This window comes from Dendrobium catenatum, unplaced genomic scaffold (genome assembly GCF_001605985.2).
Source record: "Dendrobium catenatum unplaced genomic scaffold, ASM160598v2 original_scaffold_86101, whole genome shotgun sequence".
Classification (NCBI taxonomy): Eukaryota; Viridiplantae; Streptophyta; class Magnoliopsida; order Asparagales; family Orchidaceae; genus Dendrobium; species Dendrobium catenatum.
In genome coordinates this window covers 331,086-354,920 of record NW_021404542.1, presented here as the reverse complement: position 1 = coordinate 354,920, position 23,835 = coordinate 331,086, and the positions used below count along the sequence as shown (strand labels likewise).

Genomic DNA, 23,835 nt, shown 5'->3' with positions numbered 1-23,835 from the left:
TTTAAAATCTGAAGACTACATGCGGGTTTCTACTTGTAAAAGTGGAAAGGACATATGTGATAGACTTTGTATAACTTATGAAGGGACAAATGAGGTTAAGCAATCAAGACTCAATATCTTATTACATGACTATGAATTGTTTCGCATGAAACCTAATGAATCTATCTCTGACATGTACACAAGATTCACACAAATTGTCACTTCTTTGCATGCACTTGGTAGGGAATTAACTAATGCTGAAATGGTTAATAAAATTCTTCGATATTTACCTACTACTTATGATGCTAAAATTACTGCAATTACAGAGTCTAAAGATCTTAACATTTACTCTATTGACAATCTTCTTGGTTCACTCATTGCTTATGAGCAAGGAGTAAGTCAAAGAAAGATTGATGCAGGTGAACCACGAAAGGAGAAAAATATTGCACTAAAAGTGGAAGAGTTAGAGAGTGAACACTCACAACCTGAGGATGAAGATGATATTGCACTGATGACTAGACAATTTAGAAGCTTTTTAAAGAGGAAGCAGAAGAGACGCCAGCAATGGAACAGAGGTAAGTTTAACAGAAATGACAAGGTTTCTAATGAAGTAATTTGTTATGAATGCAGGAAACCAGGTCATATCAAGACTGAATGCTCAAAACTCAAAGCTCATCTCTATTCATCAGTATGAACACTGGGATGACCAAAACTCATCTCTATTCATCATCTAGTATGATCCAATTTATATAGTATGATCTGTTAAAAGCTTCAGGTTGTACGGTATGATGTTTACATTGTCTAGTATGATTAGTTCAAAAATCAAGGAATCATCCAATACGATGTTCGGGACGATAAAAAATAGCCTCAATTTATAATACAGTGTGAACCATGTTATACAGTATGATCACCAATTAGTAATTAATCTTTGATTTAATTAACTAATCATGGGGGTTGATTTAAGTTAGTATTCAAATATTCATATTGTATGATTAGATAGTACAGTACGATCAATTCAAAATTTAAGATTTAAAAACTTATTTAAATTAATCTGGCAACTAAGGTTTCAAATTAAAAACACATAGTACAGTATAATCATGATCATACAGTATGATTAGTTTATAGAGAATAGTCATTATGCCATAGTAGTTCGTACAGTATAATTTAAAATCATACAGTATGATCTATAAAAAATAAAATAAAAATTCCTTTAAAAAAAAACTCTCCCCCTATATGTGTGCATGGTTGCTTAGTTTGCATACACTTTGTGATCAGACTCAAGAAAAGAAAAAACAAAAAAGAAAGAAAAAATATAGAGTTACAGACTTCACATCCTATTCTACCCAGCCTCGAGTCTTCTTATTGTCTTGAGCAATATGTGATCTCCCTGAAATATTAGTACTCACAGATAAAAGCAACATTAAAAATATTCAATGAATAATAAGATAATTCAATCGACATTATTTGTTATAATCAAAATCTCAAGTTAAGGGTCTAGACTGCAATAAAAAATGTTTGGATGCCGGTGAAATAATAGTGCTAAAAATTAAAGAGATGGATAAGAATGGCTTAGTAGATAATGAGAGCAAGGAGATGGCCTCAATCATAACCAAATTTAAAAAACTACTGAAGCATAAACATCAGCATCAGTAAAAGTGGAACAAACGTAAAATTAGGAAGAATGCTACGATTTCTTCTAACATGCATTATTTGATTTGGGTGTAAATTAATCAACGCCTCATATTCCTAGGACCTTTTTCTCCAGCAATTCTCGTTCACTAGTGATGGTTTTGAGGCATTGTTCAAATGCAATATATTTTCTCAATCTTTGTCTTTGGCTAGATGGTGATTGTTGTTAAAGGTTAGTGCTATTGAACATTTAATTATTTGAAAGTTGTTACTGCAATTTTTATTGTAGTGGTTCAAACAACACTTTTGGGTTCATATTTTCTAAAGAAATAAAATAATGATCATGTTTCTCTAAGTTAGGACATTATGAGGCGTAAAATTTTAATTTTCCCTAATAATTGTTTATAATGCTCATTTATGTGTTTAATTAATACATCTTTATCTACATGTTAGAGTTTGTTTGGTTGTAAGTTGGATTTTAACTCAAGTAGGATCTAGTAAATTTTGTAAATATGGATTTTAGTAATCACAAGTCAGTTAAATCCTAAAAGCTGTTTGGCGTGACAGAGATTAAATCCTAATAAACAATTTTGGTTACTTTTTAGTTAGTTTAAATAGAATTGATAATGAAATAAAAAACATTATTCAATTATAAAAACGAGCAGTCATAATGAGAATAAATGATATTAAAATTAATAATTAATTATAAATTATTAAATGATTATAAATAATAACTTCTATGTGGTTAATAAACCATAAATAACACCATTTTATAGGTCATTTTTATTAAATAATATTAACTATTAATACAAATTTATCTTTTATTAAAATATATTGACCACAAAATTTATTTGATTAATTATTAGTAATATTAATTAATTATTTTTAAAAGTCTATTAAATAATAATTAATATAAAATAATATTCTATTTAATTATATAATTAATTAATCGTTCGCTAAATTGATTATATATAATAACTTAGATGTTATCAAATTTAATGATAATACTTATCATTAGAGATTTATTAAAATTATTAATTAGTCAAAAATAGAGGATGGAAATGCTTGGGAGATGAAGGAATTTCTTGGCTTACTAAACTTTTTTAATATTATTTTAAAGACTAAAAAGATGTTAGATGAGTGGAGAATGAATGAAATTGATTCCTATTTTTAAAGAATAAATGTTATACACAAGATTTGTGAATTATAGATGAATTAAGTTAATGTGTGATACTTTAAAATTATGGAGAGAGTTATAGAGCTTAGGTTGCGACGTGAAACTAATGTTCTCCAAATTAATTTTGATTCATACATGGTGAGGTCTACTATGGAAGTTTTATAGCTTAGGTTGCGGTGTGAAACAATCACTATGGTTTATGCATATGTTTATTGTTAGCTAATTGATTTCTTACCTATTTTTTAATCATATATAATAGAGATATACTTATTTGTTTTGATGACATTATACGTTGACCTCAATTCAGTTTAATCTGAATTGTTCATTAGCGGCTCAATAGATGGAAAAGCTCGCATCTGGGAAAATTTTGCATATTGCTGGTCATAGTTGTTGGCTCCAAGATGTGTGATTGCCATTTTATGATGCATAAGGTGCATTAGAATTGTTCTTACTTTTTGAAATGCTTCTTTTTCCATCTTGATAGAAAATTTATAGATTTCATGCCATTATATATTTAAAAATACATATATTATCATTAGACTATTGTCTGTTTGTTAATTGTGATTGAACTATTATAGTAGAGTTTATTGTTTATGAAAACATTTTTATTGTTTTTTATTTATGAAAGGATGAGAGCAAGTCTTATTGAGTGTCTACTGCTCTGAGTCTTTTATATTTGAGAATATTCATAATTGATCCATCCATCTTCCAATATTTTTTCATAATTTTGAATTTAATAGTCATTGAGGATGGTGACTTTTATTTTATTGAAATAAAATGCTTTATCAGTGTATGCTCATCAACTTCGCAATATTTTTATTATTGATGTCAAATATGATATTTGATCACCTTATATTCCTAGAAATTCAATGTACATTTGTAAATGAGTAGCAGTTTTACTATGTTTTATAGGAACTGAAGCAGTCGGTACATTTAGTAAAGGTGTGAATGCAATTTTTTTTGTGTCATTTGTTGCTAATTATGGTTTATCTATAGGATGTATACCTGATATCAAAGTATACCAAAAGTTTGATGTTCATTCATTAGCTAAGCGCCTACTTTAAAAAGTAGGTTAATTATTAATAAATCATTTTTCTTTAATGGATGCTAAAAATAATTATTTTTGAATAATATTGATCCATTACTTGAATTATATCACATGTTTTGGATTTGTGTCTACCTACTATAGTTGCTTTACATTTTTTGTGATTGTCTTCTTATGGATGTAGCAAGTGTATAACTATATGTTAAAGTATGTTAAACAAACTCAATAAATTTATTATTTGAGTTTCAGATAGACACAACTCTCCATCATACCATTAAAAATTACGTACATTTGCATTATCTAGACTTTTTCTTTCATTTTTTTTTGTGATCTTCGTTGAATTTAATATGATGAAAATAATTTTGGATTAAACGTTGATATTGAGCCATTTATTTCTCTCTTCAATCCTTTGGAAGCAAGCAAAGTCAATGGATTTAAATAATGAATCAATAATAAGACTTTTTATATGTTAATTTGGAAGGTAACAAGTTCGTCATGATACAAGATTGTGAGTCATGATGGGAACTTGAAAGTTGCATTCTTTTACAACTTTGTCCAAGTCGATTTCACATGCTTCAATGAAATTCTTTGAAAGAGTAGTCACAAAACAAGTTTCTTTGTATTCTTTCGATTTCACATGCTGGTAGTGAAAAAGAGATTTAGTTAATTATTTATGGTCTAATCTTTCAACAATTTCTCTTCTACTTGTAGTTATACATGAATTTGTATAAATTATTATTTGTATTTATTTTTTTTTGTATTTAATTTTTCCACTTAAATATGTCAATATATATTTTATTTTTTATTTCATATGTTTTATATTTTTTACTCGCTCTTTTCCTTCTTTAGCTTCTAATTTATTGAATTCAAGACATAAGACCATGATTTAATATTGCTCTTATTCTGTAATGAATATATTTACTTTGAAAATTGATCATTTTTAATCATTTTATATTCTACATTGCTATGTCATGATATGTTTATCTCCATGCAAAAATGCAATATATATATCTTATTTTTATTTTGTGTCAATATTATATTTTATATTAATATTGTAATTTTAATTTTATTTAAGTTGTTTTCTCAATAATGTCTTTTATATTGAAAAACATTTTCTCAGATGCAAGTAAACATTAATGACTATTGTTGCGTCTTGGAGTATTCGTGGCGATATATAACTATAATATTTAATGTCTTAGAGTTGTATGAAGATCCATCACACACACAAATAAAAGAGAGGGTACATCATTCACTAAAGATACCAAGATTTTTACGTGAAAACCCCTGAAAAAGGGGAAAAATCACGGGGCCTAGCCCAGTTTCAATGAATCCACTATTATTTGCAATCGATTACAAATGAGGCCCTTCCTTAGGGGGAAGGCCTTAGCTTGATGTACATTATATGAAGTAAATGATGGAAATACAAAGTGTCACTGTTGACGTGTTCGTTTGGTCGAAAGGATCATAGTTGATGGGTGACGTAAGTTAGAAGGACCGTAGTCGTTGGGCGACGGAGGTCAGTAGGATCGTAGTTGGTGGGCGACGTAAGTCGGCAGGACCGTAGTTGGCGGGTGACAGAGGTCGGAAGGACTGTAGTTGGTGGGCGACGAGATTCAAAAGGACTATAGTCGGCAGGCAACGGAGGTCATAAAGACCGTTTTCTAGCTATAGAGGTTGAAAGGATTATGTCAGGTAGAAGGCTAGCAATGAACAGAAATACATCATCAGATAGATATTTGGCGAAAATCCGACAAAGGGCAGAAGTCTGACGTCGGGTAGAAATCTGGCGATGAGTGGAGGTCCGGTATCGGGTAGAAATTCGACGTTTTTCGGCGACCAGGGAGAACTCGGTGTCACTTGGAAGTCGGGCGGAATTCCGGCGTCCCGTGGAAGTCGGGCGGAATTCCGGCGTCCCGTGGAAGTCGGGCGGAATTCTGACGTCCCGTAGAAGTCGGGCAGAGTTCCGGCGTCCCTTGGAAGTCGGGCAGAATTCCAACGTCACTTGGAAGTCAAACGAAATTCGGGCGTCCCGTGGAAGTCGGGTAGAGTTATGGCGTCCCCTGGAAGTCGGGCAGAATTTCGGTGTCACTTGGAAGTCGGGCAGAATTCCGACATCCCATGGAAGTTGAGCAGAGTTCCGGCGTCCCTTGGAGATCAGACAGAAATCCCGACGGTGGTCAAGGAGTTTCTTCCCTCCTTCCCTTCTCATCTCCTTCTTCTCTCCTTTTCTTGCTTAGATCCCCTCTTAAGAGAAATAAGGGGCTATTTATAATTTTTTTAGGATGACATGACCCGTAAATAGGAAGAGGATCAACGGCAAATGTGGTGTGGCTCAGATGGACGATCGATATTGAATCCCTTGATCGAGGACCATTTGTTAGATATTTGAAGGTCTTAATGATATCAATATTTGGCGATCTTAGGCTCTTTGGATTCGTCTCGTCGAGCTGCTCGATTTGACTATAAGCATGTCATATTTGAAAACTGTTTGTTAATCCAAATTATGGATTGAACCTTCTGAATGCGCTTAGGGTCTTCAATTTGAACCATTTTTAGCTCGGATTGAGATGTATTTGGTGTCGTTGGGTTCACATTTTCGAGACGCTCAGTTCAACTGTAAGTTTGCTGAAATCAGAGTTTAGATGGTCCTAGATTTAATTTTTGAAGATTCCAACTTGATTTTTTGCCTCGAGATTCCTGTCCGATCAGGATAATTTTTTGAAGACATATCAATTATAACTATTTATAGTGATAATCTTAATAATTTTTTTCTTCTGAATGTAGCTGATCCCGCATAATGGGATAAATGCTTGTTGCTGTTATTGTAAAACAACTCATCCCCCACCCTTACCTCTTATGTTTGTCACCTCTCTCTCCTATACAAAATCCCAAAACCCTTAATAATAAAAATAATTAAAAAAAATTGTGATGAAGCTACAATGGATATTAAAACCTCAACTTTCTTACTCCCTTTTGTACCTTCATAATGACATTGATGAAAAAAGAAGCGAGAAATTTAGAAGGGGACTTGTCATCTTTCTCCCCACTTCCATGCTCTTCTCTTCATCTAAGTATCTTAAATTAAACGACCTATTACATCTAATAAATTTGAGATTTAAGCTTAAATTGAAGCAAAATGTGATTGAAAAATCTTATGAATTTATTTTACCACTTTTGATCGTTTGACAATATTTACAATACATCCAACTTAAATTTGGCTATCACTCATCCGCTTATGATCTAACTCAAGTAGGATTTAATAAATCCTCTACTGGTGAAGAACTGAAAATTATTTGGTTTAATAAGTATTAAATCAAAGTAAAATATTTGGCTGCTTATTTTAGAATTGGAAGATTCATATATTTTGAATGTTTAGTTAATTAAATTAGATTCTATCAATCTTAATTATAAGAACTAAATCATGACTAGCATATGATAACTTCTCAATTAATCATTAATTAAGAATTTAATAATTAATTTAAAAATAGTTTATAAATACTCAAATGAAAAAACCAATATTAATTTAAATATTCTTAACTTATTAATATTAATCATTAAAGCTGATTGTTTTATTAATTATAATTACATTAATTTAATTATAGTTAGTATAATATAATACTTCAATTAATTAGTAACTAAGAATTATACATCTAATTAAACATAAGAGTTTTTATTTAATCAAACTAAATCAGAAATAATATTAAATTATTTAGTTTATTCTTTTTTAATTAATCAATATCAACTACCAACATTAATTTGATAATGACAATAAATTTGGAAAAAAAATTATTAGACAAATCCTAAAAAAACTATCAAAATAGACTCAAAATTCTTAAATATATTTTAAAGTTTTCTAATGTTAATTGTTTATACATTAAATCCAACTTTTTCTTAGAAAAATATTAAATCCCAAACAAATTCTGACCGCCACATTAACGAACAATTATTACGTCCTCTGACCGGACGTAGAGCTACGTTCGGCCGCCAATAACATGTCGCCCCGCGCTCTTACTTTTTACCGCGCGGCCCGACGACTTGACCCGGAGCGAAACCCGGGAATGCTATGTTCGCGATTTTCTCGGTATTGCTCGGTATTTGCTAGGTATTACTTTGCAAAAATGAGAAATACCGCTCTGTGAAGATCAATACCATGCAAATACCGAGTTGTACCGAGTTTTTTTTACAACTCGGTACAACTCAGTATTTGCTCAGGATTTGCTCGGTATTACTAGGGATTTGCTCTGTATTGCTAGGTAATTGCTCGGTATTGCTAGAAAAAACTCGGTATAACTCGGTATTTGCTCGGTATTACTAGGTATTTGCTCGGTATTGCTCGGTATTGATTATTGCCGAGCAAAATCGATCAATACTTAGCAATACAGAGTAATACCAAGCAATCTTGAGTTCGTTCTGGATCGGATTATCGAGGCGCGCGATAAATAATAAAAATGCGTGACATGATTCCACTTGTGGCCCAAGAGTTGCGTACGTTCACCCCGGACGAAATAAAAGTTCCACATTAACCGAACCGTCGTCTTTCGCCTTTCTTTCCCTTCCGCTCCTAACCCTAGACGAAAAAAAAAGCGAGGATGCTGCCACGGGAGCTTTCATCGGGTTTTCTTTATATTCATCTAAATACCTTATTAAATCCCGGGATTTAGTAAATCCAGGCTTTAAATCCTGCTACCTAGCAGTCCCCTAGAGAAACAGTGAAAAGTGGGATCGGGATTCGACTGTTCACCATCTAGAGAGGATATGAACCACCGACATGGCCGCCACCGGTCGGAATTATATGCCAAGAGTCAAAGGGATTATTCATCCGGGCGAAGTGACCTCAAAAACTCTAGGAGAGGTCATGGAAGACGTGGTCGTGTGGACTCATCTCAAAGTGATACTGGGTCTGATTTCGGATCAGATGATCACCACAAAAAGGGCAAAAAATCAAGAGAAATCACAGAAGAAGAAATCGTGGATTATATGGCGAAGAAAGCCCAAAAGAAGGTACTTAATTTTTGTTCTGGTTATGCTATCTTATCTTTTTATACTTATTCATTATGTTTTTTTCAGCTATTCAAAATTGTACCTTCACAATTTTTTTTTTTGAAGGCTATAAAAGTGGCCAAGAAGCTTAAGTCTCAAGTGGTCTCTGGTTACTCAAATGATTCAAATCCGTTTGGGGATTCAAATCTTACTGAAAAGTAAGTTAAACTTCTTTATATTTAACAGTGATTGAATAAACTGTTTTACGCTATATTGTATTTCTTTCCGAAATCAATTCTTAAACAGTCATTATCACAATTTTTGTTCAGCAATGGATTTTATGATATTGCTTTAATTAAGCTTTATGTATTAATATGTAATATTGGTGGTCTATTCAGTTCAAAATAAAGTATTTTTTATTTTTTTAATGTTAGTTCTTATTAATAGTTTCAAAAAACATCAACATCAAGCCTTTATCCCAGTACGTGGGGTCGGCTATACCGCTATATGAATCCTTTTTCTCCATTGTGTCATATTAAAAGTCAAATTCTCGTTTAAATCTAATAAAGAAAGGTCATTCCTAATATTTTCTAACCAAGTCATTTTAGGTCTGCCTCTACCTTTTTTAACATAAGTCAAATCTAACACCTCTACTCTCCTAATCGGGTCATCGGAAGGTTGCCGTTTTATGTGACGAAACCATCTAAGGCCACTCTGTCTAATCTTATCTTCTACTGGTGCTACTCCAACCTTTTCACGTATATGCTCATTTCGTATCCTATTTCTAAGGGTAAAGCCACTCATCCACCTGAGCATCCTCATCTCTGTCACACTTAACTTAGTATTATGCTTCTCTTTTAATGACCAACATTCAGCACCATAAAGCATTGCAGGCCGTAAGCATTCGCCCCATAAAGCCATTGTAGGCCTCACCCACCCATTCTCATAGAATTTTCCTTTGAGTTTGAGGTGTAACTTTCTATCACACAACAAGCCCGATGCTTCCTCCACTTCAACCATTCCAACTTGAATTCTGCTTGATAAATCCTCATCTATTTCACCATCATTCTGAACAATAGATTTTCAAGAATATCTAAAACGCTGTACTCTTATTATTGACTTGATCGCCAAAGTCACAAACCCCTCACTTGGTCTATTACTACTAAAATTATACTCCATATATTCCGTTTATGATCTACTTAAGTGAAAACCTTTAGACTATAAGGTTGACCCCCATAATTCAAGTTTACCTTCAACTCCCTCTCTAGTCTTATCAACAAGAAGAATATCATCAGCAAAAAGCATGCACCAAGGTACATCCTCTTGCAAATGTCTAATGAGAACATCCATGACTAACAAAAAAGATATGGCTTAAGGTTGATCCTTGATGTACCCAATCGAAATAGGTAAATACTTGGTCAAACCACTTGTGTTTGAATACAAGTAATTAGCTCTTGGCATGTGACTCCTTTCTTTTCAAGAACTCTCCATAGCACTTCTCTTGAAACTTTATCAGATGTGATTTCTAAATCAATAAATATCATATATAGATCCTCCTTATTTTATCTATATTTCTCCATCAAATTTCTTAATAAATGTATGACTTCCATAATCGACCTACCCGGCATGAATCTAAATTGATTTTCAGAAATATTAGTATCACGCCGCAACCTATGTTCCATAACTCGCTCCCATAATTTTAAAGTATGACACATTAACTTAATTCCTCTATAATTTGCACAATATTGTGCATCACCTTTATTCTTAAAAATAGAAATTAACACTCTCATTCTCATCTCGTCTGACATCTTTTTAGTCTTCAAAATAGTATTAAAAAGTTTAGTAAGCTAAGAAATTTCTTCATCTCTTAAGCATTTCCACACCTCTATTGGAATATCATCAGGTCCAACAGCTTTTTCACCATTCATTTTCTTTAAAGCCTCTCTAACTTCAGTTTTATTAATACGCCGATAAAAATAGAAATATATATTTTCATTTAGGTTGGTAAGGTCACTACAATCAATCTTATTTTCACAATCTTCATTAAAAAGTTTAGCAAAATATCACATCCACCTTTGTTGAATAGCATATTCTAAGAAAAGTATTTTTTAATCTTCATCTTTAATACACTTCACTTGAACTAAATCTTTACTATTCATATCTCTTTGTTTGGCTAACTTATACATATATATTTCTCCCTCATTTGTATCTAATCTATTATATAAATCACTAAAAGCTAAGGTCTTTGCATCGCATATTACTTTTTTAGATTCCTTACGAACCTCTTTATATATTTCCCAATTATCAGAATTTTTAAAATTAATCCATTTTTTTAACAATTTTTCTTATTTTTAATCTTTTCTTGCCCATTTGGATTTCACTACCAACTTTTTTTTACTATTAGGAGCTTTTACTTTTGCAACCCCGAGCACATCTTTTGCAATATTCGTAATATCACTAGCCATTTTTTCCCACATAACATTAGCATTCTCATGCACATATCAATTCTTAAGATCTAAAATCTTACTCTCAAAAATATTTTTGTTAATATTCTTGAAATGCTCCCATCTAATCCTAGAATATCGTTTTACTTTATTTTTTATTTTTTGTCATTTTATCTTAAAGTTTAAAACTAATAATCAATGTTGGGTACATAAATTTTCACTCGAAATAACTTTATAATATTTGCAATCTAAACGATCTAATTTTCTTATAAGAAAATAGTCAATCTGAGTTGTAGTATATCAATTTTTATAAGTGATGAGATGCTTATTGCTTTTCTTAAATAAAGTATTAGCAATTAAAAAATCATAAGCTAAACAAAAATTTAATATGGTCTTGCCACTGTTATTTGTCGTTCCAATCCCATAACCCCCATAAATGCTTTTAAAATCATCTACCTCTCTACCAACATGTCCATTTAAATATCTTTCAATAAAAACTCTTTCTTCAAGAGATATCTTTTGTATTAATTATTCTAAGTCATTCTAAAAATTTAATTTAGAACTCATATCCAAACCTACTTAAGGAGTATAAGCACTTAAATATTAACAATCTTAGCATCAACAACCATCTTTAAAGCTGTAATTCTATCTCTAATCCTATTAATTTTTATAACATTATCCTTCAAACTCTTATTTATAATAACACCTACATCATTTATAGTACGACTCCTACCCGAATACCAAAGTTTAAATTCTAAACTATCAATTTCCTTAGCTCTCTCTCCAACCCATTTAGTTTCCTGAATGCACAAAATATTTAACTTCCTATGAATCATAATATCTATTAATTTCATTAATTTTTCTGTAAATGAACATATATTTCAAATTCCTATCCTAATTTTAGTTTCATGTTTTTTAGTTTCATGGATTAGCTTCTTTGCCCACATCCGTCCTTGATATGGGAACCTTTGTCTATTTAACACTACACCTGTGGCCGATGCAGCGGCCCTTGACACTTGTCACTGTATTCAAGCCATACAGCGCGTCGCTTTCAGGGGACGCCTTAGCATTAACATAATTTCTTAAAGAATTCATGTTATTATTATTCGACAAGTTTTACGCTGGTTGTCGACTACCTAACGCAGCCCTTCATTTTTCTAATCCAAGACTTGGGACCTGACAAGTTCTTATTAATAGTTTGTTAAATTTATTTTTGGAATGTAGTGCTTTTCTAGTTCTTGGAGTCCATAATAATGCCTAAATTAAACGTTTCCTGTCACATGCAATATAGGCGCGTAAGTTTTCTAAAATATTGTAGTTTTTTTAATGACTGCCTATAAATAGCTGGTTGAACTTTTTTTGAATGTGGTGCTATGCTTGTGTTGGTGTGTTGCTAATATTTGATAGACATATTGATGTGGTTTTTATGTCCTCGTACTATTTAAATGCCCTAATTACCATTTGACATGTGTGGCTTTGCTGATTCTCATTGGCTGGCTGCACCAAGATGTTAAATTCTTCATTGTTTCATCCACACACATCTTGATTAACTTTCTTTTTTGTTTTCTGTTTCTTACTGTCATTCCTATTCTTACTTGTAAACAGCTTTGTATGGCGCAAGAAGATAGAACGTGATGTTTCCCAAGGCGTAATTGTGGACATATCTGTTAGTTCTGAGAAGAAGAGACAAAGGGAAAGAATGGTATGCAAGTGTTTTGCAGATCAACATTGCTTAAATCCTTTTTTTTTATAGTTTTGAAGATATGAGAGTTCTGCATAATAATTAAGTTTTATGCTCCAAAAAGAAATTGCATGTGTTGATAGGCAATATTTAATGAGAGAATTTTAATACTTGACATGGTTATATGTGTACTTTGGTAGAGTGACAATTCTTTAATACTTTTAATTTTAATATATTTTTAACTGATCATAAATTTGTTGTGGATGCATAAAACATGAATTTTATGTGCGTAGTAGCATGATTTTTAGGTGACTGGAAAACTAGTTTGAAAGAGTGTTGCTTATGTGATCTAGTTGTTAGTTCTAAGTATATAAATAGATAATGCGGAGGGAGTATGATGAAGCACGGGAGAAGGTGGGGGAGATAATTTCAAAATCTTAAATTAATTGCAGATTTTGGTGGGAGAGATTTAATAATTTCGAATTTCAAGCAAGAAGAATAAAGGAGGGAAGAGGTAATTAATATTCCCTAATCTTAGGCCGTAAATTAGGGAATAAATAATTAGAGAAGGGGAGGGAAGGTGGGCCGGCCAATGGAGGGAAGAGGGGAGCGGCCACATTCAACGTATGTGGATATCTGCATCGAATGTTGATTGATAACTTCAAATCTGAATTAATTTCAGATTTGCATCAATTGAGGATGCTTCCTAAAATAGATGTAATAATTAGAAAAATATTTGAAATTTGGGTATGAGATTAATTAATTAATTAATTTCAGAATTGATTAATTAATTAAATAAAGAATTTTCCTAAAATTAATGTAACTAATGAGGGTGGATTTGAAATTCAAATTAGATTAATTCGAATTTGAAATCTTTCTAAATTAATAACATCCTAAATAAGGAAAGAGGAGTTTTGGAGGGAAGTGATACTAGGCAAAGAGGTGGCCGGCGAGTGGGTGGAGCCTTGTTGGATTTTGGACAAGGGGAGGGAGGAGGAAGGGAGGGGCAGGTGTAGGCCGATGGTGTGGAGGTGATGGGGTGAGAAGATCGGCGCCTTGGTGGAGGGTTTTAGGAGGCGGCGGTTTAGGAAATAAGGAAAAACAAAACAAAGAAAAAGAAAAAAAAAGATAGAACCACGAGCCTTGGACTCTTCCAAAGACTGATGGGTGATGCGTTGCCCTTCACCAAAGGACTTCAAGCCACGAGCCCGGGCCCATCCTGCGTCTGGTGGAAACTATGATTCCCTTCATAGGAATTCTCATTAACTTCCTCCTAAAGAATAAAAGCGCAAAACAAAATTTTATTAAAACTCCATACCTAATACAAGAGAAGAGGTATCTATATATAGGCCTCAAAAGAAACTAAAGACAAATTTGCCCATTGAGCTTACATAAGACAAGACTCTTGAATAAAAAGGATAAAAAGAAAAGGAAAATGCAAAATTAAATCAAAATACAATTAATAAACTAAAATAAAATGGAGTGATCTCGACCGTTGATCTTCGACTCTTCCTTTGAATATCGTCCACTGTCGGATGTCCGCATTAGAGTAGGTGAGTATGTTGCTGTATACGACATAAGTAGTTAATTACAATGATAAGTCATGTTTTAAGACAACCATTGGAAGCAATAAAATGCTATATTTATTAATTGCTGAAAAAATATGCTTACCCTTATTTATGAGAGGAGCTTTTAGCAAAAAGTTTGATAATAAGCTTCTAAGAGATGAATTGTTTGGGCTAAGTAAAAGTCCATAGAGGGATGGATCTTGTGGGCATGTCCTACAAAATTTTCCATGGTGTTGTATGGTTAGCAAATGCTGCGTGCCTCAGAATCTTTGGCTAGGACAATGTGAAAAATGAAAATTATTGAGTATGGTAGAGATTTTTGTGTAAGTCTGCGGCAATTCGCTTAATCCAAAACAATGGAAACTATAATTTCTAAAGCCAAAAAGTGCTCATGTAGACTAATATTTCATCTCAAGGACATTTATAGCATTGATAGGCGCTTTGGACTAAAATGCAGCTTCTTAAGAAAATGTGAACCTTTGTGGAACTGCTCTTATATTGTACGGAAATGCATGCAATTTTCTAATAAAAAAACTAAACTTTTATTTTAATCTGACCAAATGAAACTAAACTTTTGCTTTTTTTTAGCTTGGTTGGTTTTTCAGTTGTCACTTGTCCATCTATAGTAATTCATGCGGTACCATATAAGCTTAGTCAATCTTTATGATAGGGGAGAGTATTTTTTGAAGCAAATTAAAAATTAAATCAATGGAGGAATTATTTAGAAGATGAGGGGCTTAATATTAATAAAACAAGAATTTGTGAAAGATATGTAGTTTTAGTAGATATGGAATTGGTAATTATCATGTAATGTTGTTGAAATATCAACTGACTCTTAGTTGTAATAGGTTTAGTATCCATGATATATTATAAAAAAAGAATGCACGTATAAGAGAATATAACTTTTTGCATTAAAGTTGAATGGTTGGAGTAGAGAAATGCTTTTTGAGTATTCTATGCTAAGAGAATCTTCAAAGGCAAATGGTGTTAGTTATTAACGGAGGTAGCACAATGAAAGTAGTGCTCAAAGCAATTTTACAATGGCATAACTTTAAACTTGAGGGCCATCCTCACCCCTTTTTCAATCAGGATTGCCTAGCCATCAACAACTTGACAACCGCTCTAATGAAATATGTTGCAACGTTATGTTGACGTAATTTTTTGGCATAGTATTTGGTCGACCTTGGTTCTGTGACATGGATATTATTATTTTAGTATCCAAACACGTATGTATTTAATTTCCTAGAAATAACCACATTTTCAACACCCCTAAATATAATTGTCATTAACAGATAAGCTTCACTCTTCCTTTCCCCCGCAAAGATTAGAAATTACTCCAAATTAATATAATAAAAGTAAAGTAAAAATAAAATTAAAAATTGGAAACCCTAACCAGAGGCATGAAATATGTATGTTTGCACTCTCTATCTAAAACTTTTAGCAATAGCTTTCAGATATTTATGCCCCTCACATTCAATATATAATAGGTTTCAAAAAGATATTTGAAAACAGTGATGTAGATAAGAGGCAACCACACATGTGAAGGATATACTTCCACTGTTCAAACTTTATCGGGTAGCTGATTCGCTCCAGATAGAGCTGAAATGAAATTAGATTAGAATATAGGTTGGGATATTGAGATATTCTTTATTCTTCTTTATTTAAAAGATATATGAGAATATATAAATAAGCTAACGGTTCATAACAAAGTTGACTTAAGTAGAGATCAATACATCTCAACAAGCAAATTTATTATATATTAGTATTTTTTTTATTGTTTAATTGAACAAAATACTTCGGTAATTGGCTTTGAGACCCTATTTGTCATCTTATTTTTTATCTCCATCGAAGGCTTTGTTTGGGAAAACTTTTAGCCACTATTTTTCATTAATATTAAAAACAATTGTATTGAAAAGCTGCTTTAGAAAACAGTAATGAAACTTAAGGCTTCGTTTGCGATTGCTTTCTTATTGTTTTTAAATAAAAAAATTAAAAATTTTGTACTAGAAAACTGTTTTAAGAAGTAGTAAGAAAGCCGTCCCAAGCAAAGCCTAAGTCGTCCTGACTCATTATCTATATATATACCATTGCAAGCCTCCTAAAGCTTACTATTGATAAAAATTTCCTCTAGGGGTTTGGTGCATGGCTTTTTGGATATTTTTTGCATTTAATATATATTTTTTTCTTGAAAGGTATTAATCATTGGTTCCTCCTCAACTTTGTTTCTTTTGAAAAGGCCATTTATCATCATCTTTTGTCAAATAGGAAGAACTCTAATAGATATGTTAATACAAATTTTAATATTAGACTTTCTTTTGTCATAAAGTTTTTAAAATTCAAATAGAATTTTGGGTAGATTAGGGATAATACTAAGTTGAATTCAAGTAAATTTAGCTCAGTGTGTCCTCAAATATTCCTATCATGCTAGTTTATTTGATTCTTAATTATAACATTCAGTTATACCTTACTGGCTCTGAGAATCTTTTGATAGGATGATGAGTCCAATGACTATTGATCAGATATTAATTTCAATTTTGAACGTGATTTGCAAATGACCATTCCCTAATCACCTTTGTTGAGTCAACTAATGAGGTTATTTTCTTTAGGGGTTTCTCTATCCACATGTAAATAACCCTTGGAATCCATTATAATAGAGACTTGGACCCTTAATGCACCCCAAAAGATGGGGCATTACAAAAATAGATCAACAAAAGCAAAATTTATGATAAAAAACATTATAATTATGCCATCCAAGCTAAGGTTTATAAGTCTCCTTCTTCACAATATGAAAAGGGTGAGCAAACTGTGCTACCTCACACTCCCCGATCTTTCAGTATCCTCTGAGTTTTTCTACACTGAGAAGACTTTTGAGGTATTGCCTAAACAAGGACCCTTCTTATGTCAATGGTAGATAGGGCTGCAAGCGAACCAAACGTTCGACGAGCTACTCGATGTTCGGTTCGATTAAAGCTCGTTTGCGTTCGTTTAATTAACTAAACAAACAATCTTGAACAATATTTTAAATACTCGATTCTTAAATAAACAAAGTTGAACACTAATGCGTTCGGCTCATTTATGTTCGCGAACAACATCATTTGAAGTTCGTGAACAAGCTCGACATTAAGCTCGATAAAAAGCTCGATTCGTGTTCAATTTTGAACTCGTGAATAAGATCGATAAAAATAATTAATATTTGACTATAGAATTAATAAATATAAATAATCATTATCTTTGTTACATAGACAATTGCTTTTATTATAAATGTGTTTGTTCATAGATATGTTCATGAACGTGTTTGTTTGATAGTTAAAAAAATTCGTTAAATATATTCGCGAACAAGCTCGATAAACACTAAACGAACGAACATGAATTGAACATGAACCGAACATGAACACTCCTTAATTTAAATGAATCAAACATGAACACAAACGCTAAAGCTCGAACAAACATGAACCAAACTTGAACAAGCTGATATTAAATGAACACAAACATGAACACTCACATACTCGGCTCGGCTCGGTTCATTTGCAGCCCTAATGATAGATATCGTAATTGGCCAAACTAGCATGAACATCTTCACCCTTAACCTCGAAAGTAAGCATAAGATGAACAAAAATAGGACCTTTGCGCCATAGTGCGCCATGGTGCACCATTCGCCGTTAACAAGTATGATCCTCATATCATTAGTATGATAATCTTGCTTATGTGATGAAGATTATAAAACTCAATTTATAATTTTATCAATATTTTTCCTATATTGCATATGTTCAAAGCAAGCATAAGGTTTAATTAGTTTTTTCCATCTATGCTTAAATATGACCAAAAAGTGTAGTATAGAAAAATAGTAAATTTTTAATGAAAAAATCCACAAAAACAAGGAAAATCTTTGGAAGTCAACACTATGTAGATTTTTTTATAGATGTTCATCCATTTAAAAAACTTGTTAAAAATGAATTTTGGAGTTCAAAAGTTTCCAAAAAAAATCATTTTGATGAATATTTTGCTCAAGAGCATCATCATGAACACCGCTTGCCAAAATTTTCTAGCATAAAAATTTTAGCGAATTATCAACCAAACACTCTTGTTGAATATTTTATCGATAATAGGCCAGAAGGTTTGGGTAAAAAATTTTATAAAATTATACAACACCTCCCTTAAAAGTTTAATCTCTTCTATCCACGTCACAACATAGTATATTACATACAAGTATTTTATACTAATAATTGAATAACCATGAAAATAAAATAATTTGTATACTCCTGCTAAGTTCAACCTTTCATTGGGCATCCTACCAACTTTAGTTGACACTCCCAAACTTTGATCTTTGCTCCTTTGAAGTCTCAATTCCAACTTTTATCTTCTCAAGCACTTACCAACCAGGGCAAGAATCGAGCATGTTTATCATACTTTCTCATATAGATAATTCTTGGATTTCCAAAGATCAAATGAGTCACCTGGTTTCTAATATGCTTACGGAGTTCCTTGCTGCAAACTCTCCTGAGGTGATTACTTCAAGTCCTAGGGTAGATGTCTAGATGATAAAATAGACATTAGAATGATCAAGTGGCATCTCTACCAAATCCATTTTAAAATGAAAGTCAAGTAATGAAACCATTTGTTATGTTTATGTTCATATTCATAAGATTGTTCATGTCTGGTATTTGTTTTATGTTTTTAATGTTTATGTTCATTTATGTTGACAATGTACAAATGGTTCCTCTTCTATAAAAGGGGGCTGGATGGAACTTGATAAGGTTGGTGAAAAGAGAATTAATTTTGGCTTGCAAATTCTGTCTTGTATATCTCTTCTTATCTTCTCTTTTTTTTTTAATTTCCATTTCCCCTCTTCACTCTTTAGGTCACAAGGTGGGAAATAAGAATTGTTTGTATTTTTAATCTTTCATGAGGAGCTGGACTCATTATATTGTACGGTGTCTATGGAAAAACAACTACAGTCGGCTATATTTCTTCATAGAGTAACAACAAGGTTCCTTTATTTCAGTATTGGTGATTGATTTGGAAATTCTGGTAGACTTTAATTGTGAAGTATTTGCAATTGCTGTGTATATTTTGATCTTGACATGCCTGTATTGCCGAAATGGTCTCGTAAAGCCGGTCCCCGCTTAAACCATTAGTTTTGGATGAGATGGGTTTCCAAATATGACAGCAGATTCAGCATTCCAAAAAACAAATGCTTTGAAAAAAAGCCAAATAAAACAAAATGAGAAATCTTGATAGCTGGAATAAAGAGAACAGCATTTACCATTTCTTTTAATATGTGGAAATATTAGTTATAGTATTTGGATTCTGAATTTGAAAATCAAATAAGATTATAGTGAACAGTCGAATGTTCACCTTGTAAGTATTGTGATTAGTGATGACATCATCAGCACCAGCTTTATCCTATATTGAAACAGTGGAGGATCTACTTTTATTAAAATGTGCTAACATCATCATGGACAGCTTTATAGTGATCATAATATTTTTTCCCCCCATCCATTAACATTAAAAGTTGTACGTATATTTTTCACTGATTAAGCTAAGCCCTTATGATCAGCTATAACCATGTTAACTGATGATTTGAATAATAGTAATGGTTTCATGGTAGTCGCTAAGTACCGTTGATGCCTCTGGTCTCAGAAACGTAGAACAGCTGCCATCTTACCAAACAAAATTTCTTAATCAAAGCTAGTGATCCTTGACTAAACATTAGTAGGCACTCATCTTTGTTGATGGAAATTGTTTACTGGCCTGCAACAAAATTAAACTTCTTCCTGCAGTCTTTCTAGCGTTCAAAGTTTCAGTATAGTTTTATATAATTGCTCATCATAGGAAACTTTTAAAATCTACTGTGTTTTTACTCTTTGGATAATGATGTCAACTGCAAGTGAACACTATGCAGTTTTCCTTTTGAACTTTTTGGTAGCTTCTCTTATTGCCTTCTATGGTATTGATAATTGTATCTCCATTGTAGGCTGAAATTGAAAAAGTGAAGAAACGGAGAGAAGAAAGAGCAGTTGAGAAAGCACAACATGAGGAGGAAATGGTTTGTTTAGAATTTGAACATTCATGCTATTAGATTTCTTTTATTAATCCAGAGAATTCCATCATTAGTTATATGGTTATCATGGGTCTGTTGTGGTATGTTATGTCTAACTTTTGTGTGCTGATAGGCCATGCTGGCAAGGGAACGTGCTAAGGCTGAATTTCAAGATTGGGAAAAGAAAGAAGAGGAGGTCTGAATTGCATTTGTGCTTTCCCATCTCTTTTCCATTCTATTCCTCCACCTTAGTCTAGTACATGTGCGCTTGCATGCATTTTACTTAGACACTTGTCAACCTGAATTGTCACTTTGTGCCTTTTCATCTGCCTTTTTCTTATTTCTTTGTTTTGCCTTTACGTATCTTCTGAATGTTTTTTACTTCTTGATCAATAGCTGATCTGTTTTCTTGTTGACAGTTCCATTTTGATCAAAGTAAATTTAGATCAATGATTAGATTGCGTGAGGGCCGTGTAAAACCTATTGATATACTTGCGAAGAATCTCGATTGTTCAGATGATTTTGACATCGAAATAAATGAGCCTTACACTGTCTTTAAGGTAAATTTTCTTCACTTATTACTCGTCTTAACTGTAAACTTTCTTATTTCTTTATTGCAAACCCCTCGCCACCTCTCTCTTTGGTCTACAAAACTTCTTTTAACGCTTTTTATCGACATCTTTGATATTGGGCTTGCCTTATTGTGGCAAAGGATATGTACCAGAGAGATTTGGCATGGCATTGAGTGGTTAGTAGCATGAACATCAACATGCTTACACATAGCTTAAAGTTCTAACAACCCCCAGAACATCTTTCCGCTCAAGAATCACTTGCCTTTCCTTTTAGTTTTAAACATATGCAGTACAGTGGAGAATTTTTTTCTTGGTTACAAGTGAATATATATGCTTTGATCTATCATAAAGCTGTGATTTGTACTGAAGGTGTGGTTTTCCTTCATTTTGACAAATGCCATATAGGGGCTAACAGTTAGAGAAATGGAAGAACTTTGGGATGACATCAAAATGTATCTGGACATGGACAGATCTACAGAAACTCGAATCAGATTTTGGGAGGTAAATTTCTTTTTCTTGCTTTCATCGATCTAATTATCTGTTCACTCCATCTAAGCAGAGCCCTGCTGTTGTTTGTCTTCTAAGGTTTTTTATAACGCCTAGCTGAATTCCTTGATTTGTAATGGAAACGGTATCAACCTTCTATAAATAATCATCTCCTTTTTTCCGGGTGAAGCTAATATTGGAGTGGAGAATTTGATTTTTGACCTCAAATAAATATGAAGATTTAACCTTTTTTATTATTATTAAGCTTTAACCTAGGACTGGAGTAACTATTAGTAATCAATTATGCTCGAGATTTAAATGAAAGGTTGATCCATCTGGTTTTGTTGTGAAGAATAGATAGTTATAAATAGTTTTATTTTTTTATTTTTATTTTTCTTAATTATATTTTTTACAACCTTATCAAAATAATTCGATAATTATAAATAGTTTTATTCTTCATGGAATATGGTTAGAAACTATAGTTTACTACTGCAGCGAAAATACCTAGTGTATGTTTTGTGAACTTGCAATTTAACTCATCTTGCTTGCATGTCAAGTTTAAAGCTTATCAATTGTTGTTTTCATTTCTAGATCGATTGTCCTAAATTTTAGAATTTTACCATGTATATAACAAATAAATGCTAGGAAATAAAAGTTGTGATAGCATAATACAGTATTCCCCTTTATGAATGTTAAGTTTGGTAAATATGACTTACATTGGCTGTTTGTTCTTTCTCCTAGTATCCAATGAATTTCTTACTAATTATAATCATTATCAATATTTTCTTTTATCATACCAAAGAGCTTTAGTTCAAACAATATTCGCCTTGGTTCCCAAGTTAGAGGTCAAAGGTTCAAGTTTGACCTTTGATATTCCTTAATTAAATATCCACTAGTTCCTTGCATGGAGTATTAATTTAAAACTGGCCTTATACCTTCTTTGTCTATAGCTAGCATCATGCCTAATTATTTGTATTGATGTGCCCATTTTAAATTAATAAAATATTTTGGATAAATTTCTATTCCTTAGAATTATCTTTTTGATCATTTATTTTAAATATAATGGGATATATAGTAGGTTTAGTAGATGAATTTTAGGTTTGCTATGTGGGAGCTTTTATATTTTTGTTGTTCCAGCGTGCATTTCTAGATCATTATCACTTCTTCTAGCCCATTTTCATGGATCTAACAACTTTTTATTTTTAACATCCCGTTTCTAGTGAGAGAAAATCTTATTTCTAGTGAGAGAAAATCTCGTGAGATTTTGAATTTCCCGTCTTTCCTGGTTATGGTGGGGGACGATTGGCGGCTTTCGCCGGCGACCAACCCTTTCTCGTCTCGAGTTCCTGAGCGAAGGCGTTTGTTGGGAGCTCCTTTGATTATCAGAGATCATCTTGATGAGACTAATTCAATTGGTTATCTAAGGAATGAAGGCTGCACTATTAAAGGAAAAGGATTGATTATGAAGAATATTGATTTCCCTTGTTACAAAATCGTTAATAAAGATGTTTTATATTAGAAGAATTAGTTCGAAGCATCTTCTTCTTCTGGATTAAAATTGAAAGTCAATAGATTTTCTAAATGTGTTGAAAATGCTCTTGATGTTGTTAATCCTGCGTCCTTTGCGCAAGTCGTTTCTTCCTCTGTTCTTTCTGTTGATGGTAATGTGAATTCAAGTTTTTGTAAAGATAGTGGTATTCCCATGTCATATGGAGTGGATGTTGTTCCTGTTATTAATAGTGCTGATGTTTGTAATATGATTGCTTCAATTATCCTTAGCGTGGTTGGTAATGCCCAGAGAAAATCACCGAATATTAGGATTGTTAATCCTCTTGATAATGTTGATATGACTGAAGATGGAGTCACGGTCAAGCTACAGCTTGAAAATGAGAAATCTAATATTCTGAGACTTTGTAATTCAATTGTTATCAAAATCTTTGACAAATTAGTCTCTTATTCTATCATAAGCACTTAATTGCGTAGACAATGGAGTCATTTAGGAGCTTTTCATCTAACTTGTGAATGGAATGGATGTTGTGTTCATTTCATTCTACTAAGGTTAAGGAAGCAGTTTTGAATGGTGGACCTTGGTTTGTAGGTGGTCATATCATTGGTATGGAAGAATGGACTCCGAATTTTTCTATTTTGACTATGGAAAATTTGTTCTCTCCAGTCTAGATCCGTTTGCAACAACTACCCTTATTCTGTTGGGATGAGATCAATATTGCTAGAAT

At 32.4% G+C, this 23,835-nt stretch overlaps 1 protein-coding gene across 1 annotated transcript in view; it reads left to right on the top strand.

The window, feature by feature from the left end:
• The first annotated feature begins 8,337 nt into the window (after window positions 1-8,337).
• The window catches only part of LOC110104171 (cactin), a 41,934-nt gene continuing 26,436 nt past the window's right edge, over window positions 8,338-23,835 (top strand). The window contains exons 1-7 of the mRNA XM_020833159.2: window positions 8,338-8,831; window positions 8,937-9,028; window positions 12,860-12,956; window positions 20,478-20,549; window positions 20,677-20,739; window positions 20,963-21,103; window positions 21,521-21,616. Of these exons, the coding sequence (XP_020688818.1) occupies window positions 8,586-8,831; window positions 8,937-9,028; window positions 12,860-12,956; window positions 20,478-20,549; window positions 20,677-20,739; window positions 20,963-21,103; window positions 21,521-21,616 (807 nt within the window). The 5' untranslated portion in view covers window positions 8,338-8,585. The remainder of the gene's footprint in view (window positions 8,832-8,936; window positions 9,029-12,859; window positions 12,957-20,477; window positions 20,550-20,676; window positions 20,740-20,962; window positions 21,104-21,520; window positions 21,617-23,835) is intronic.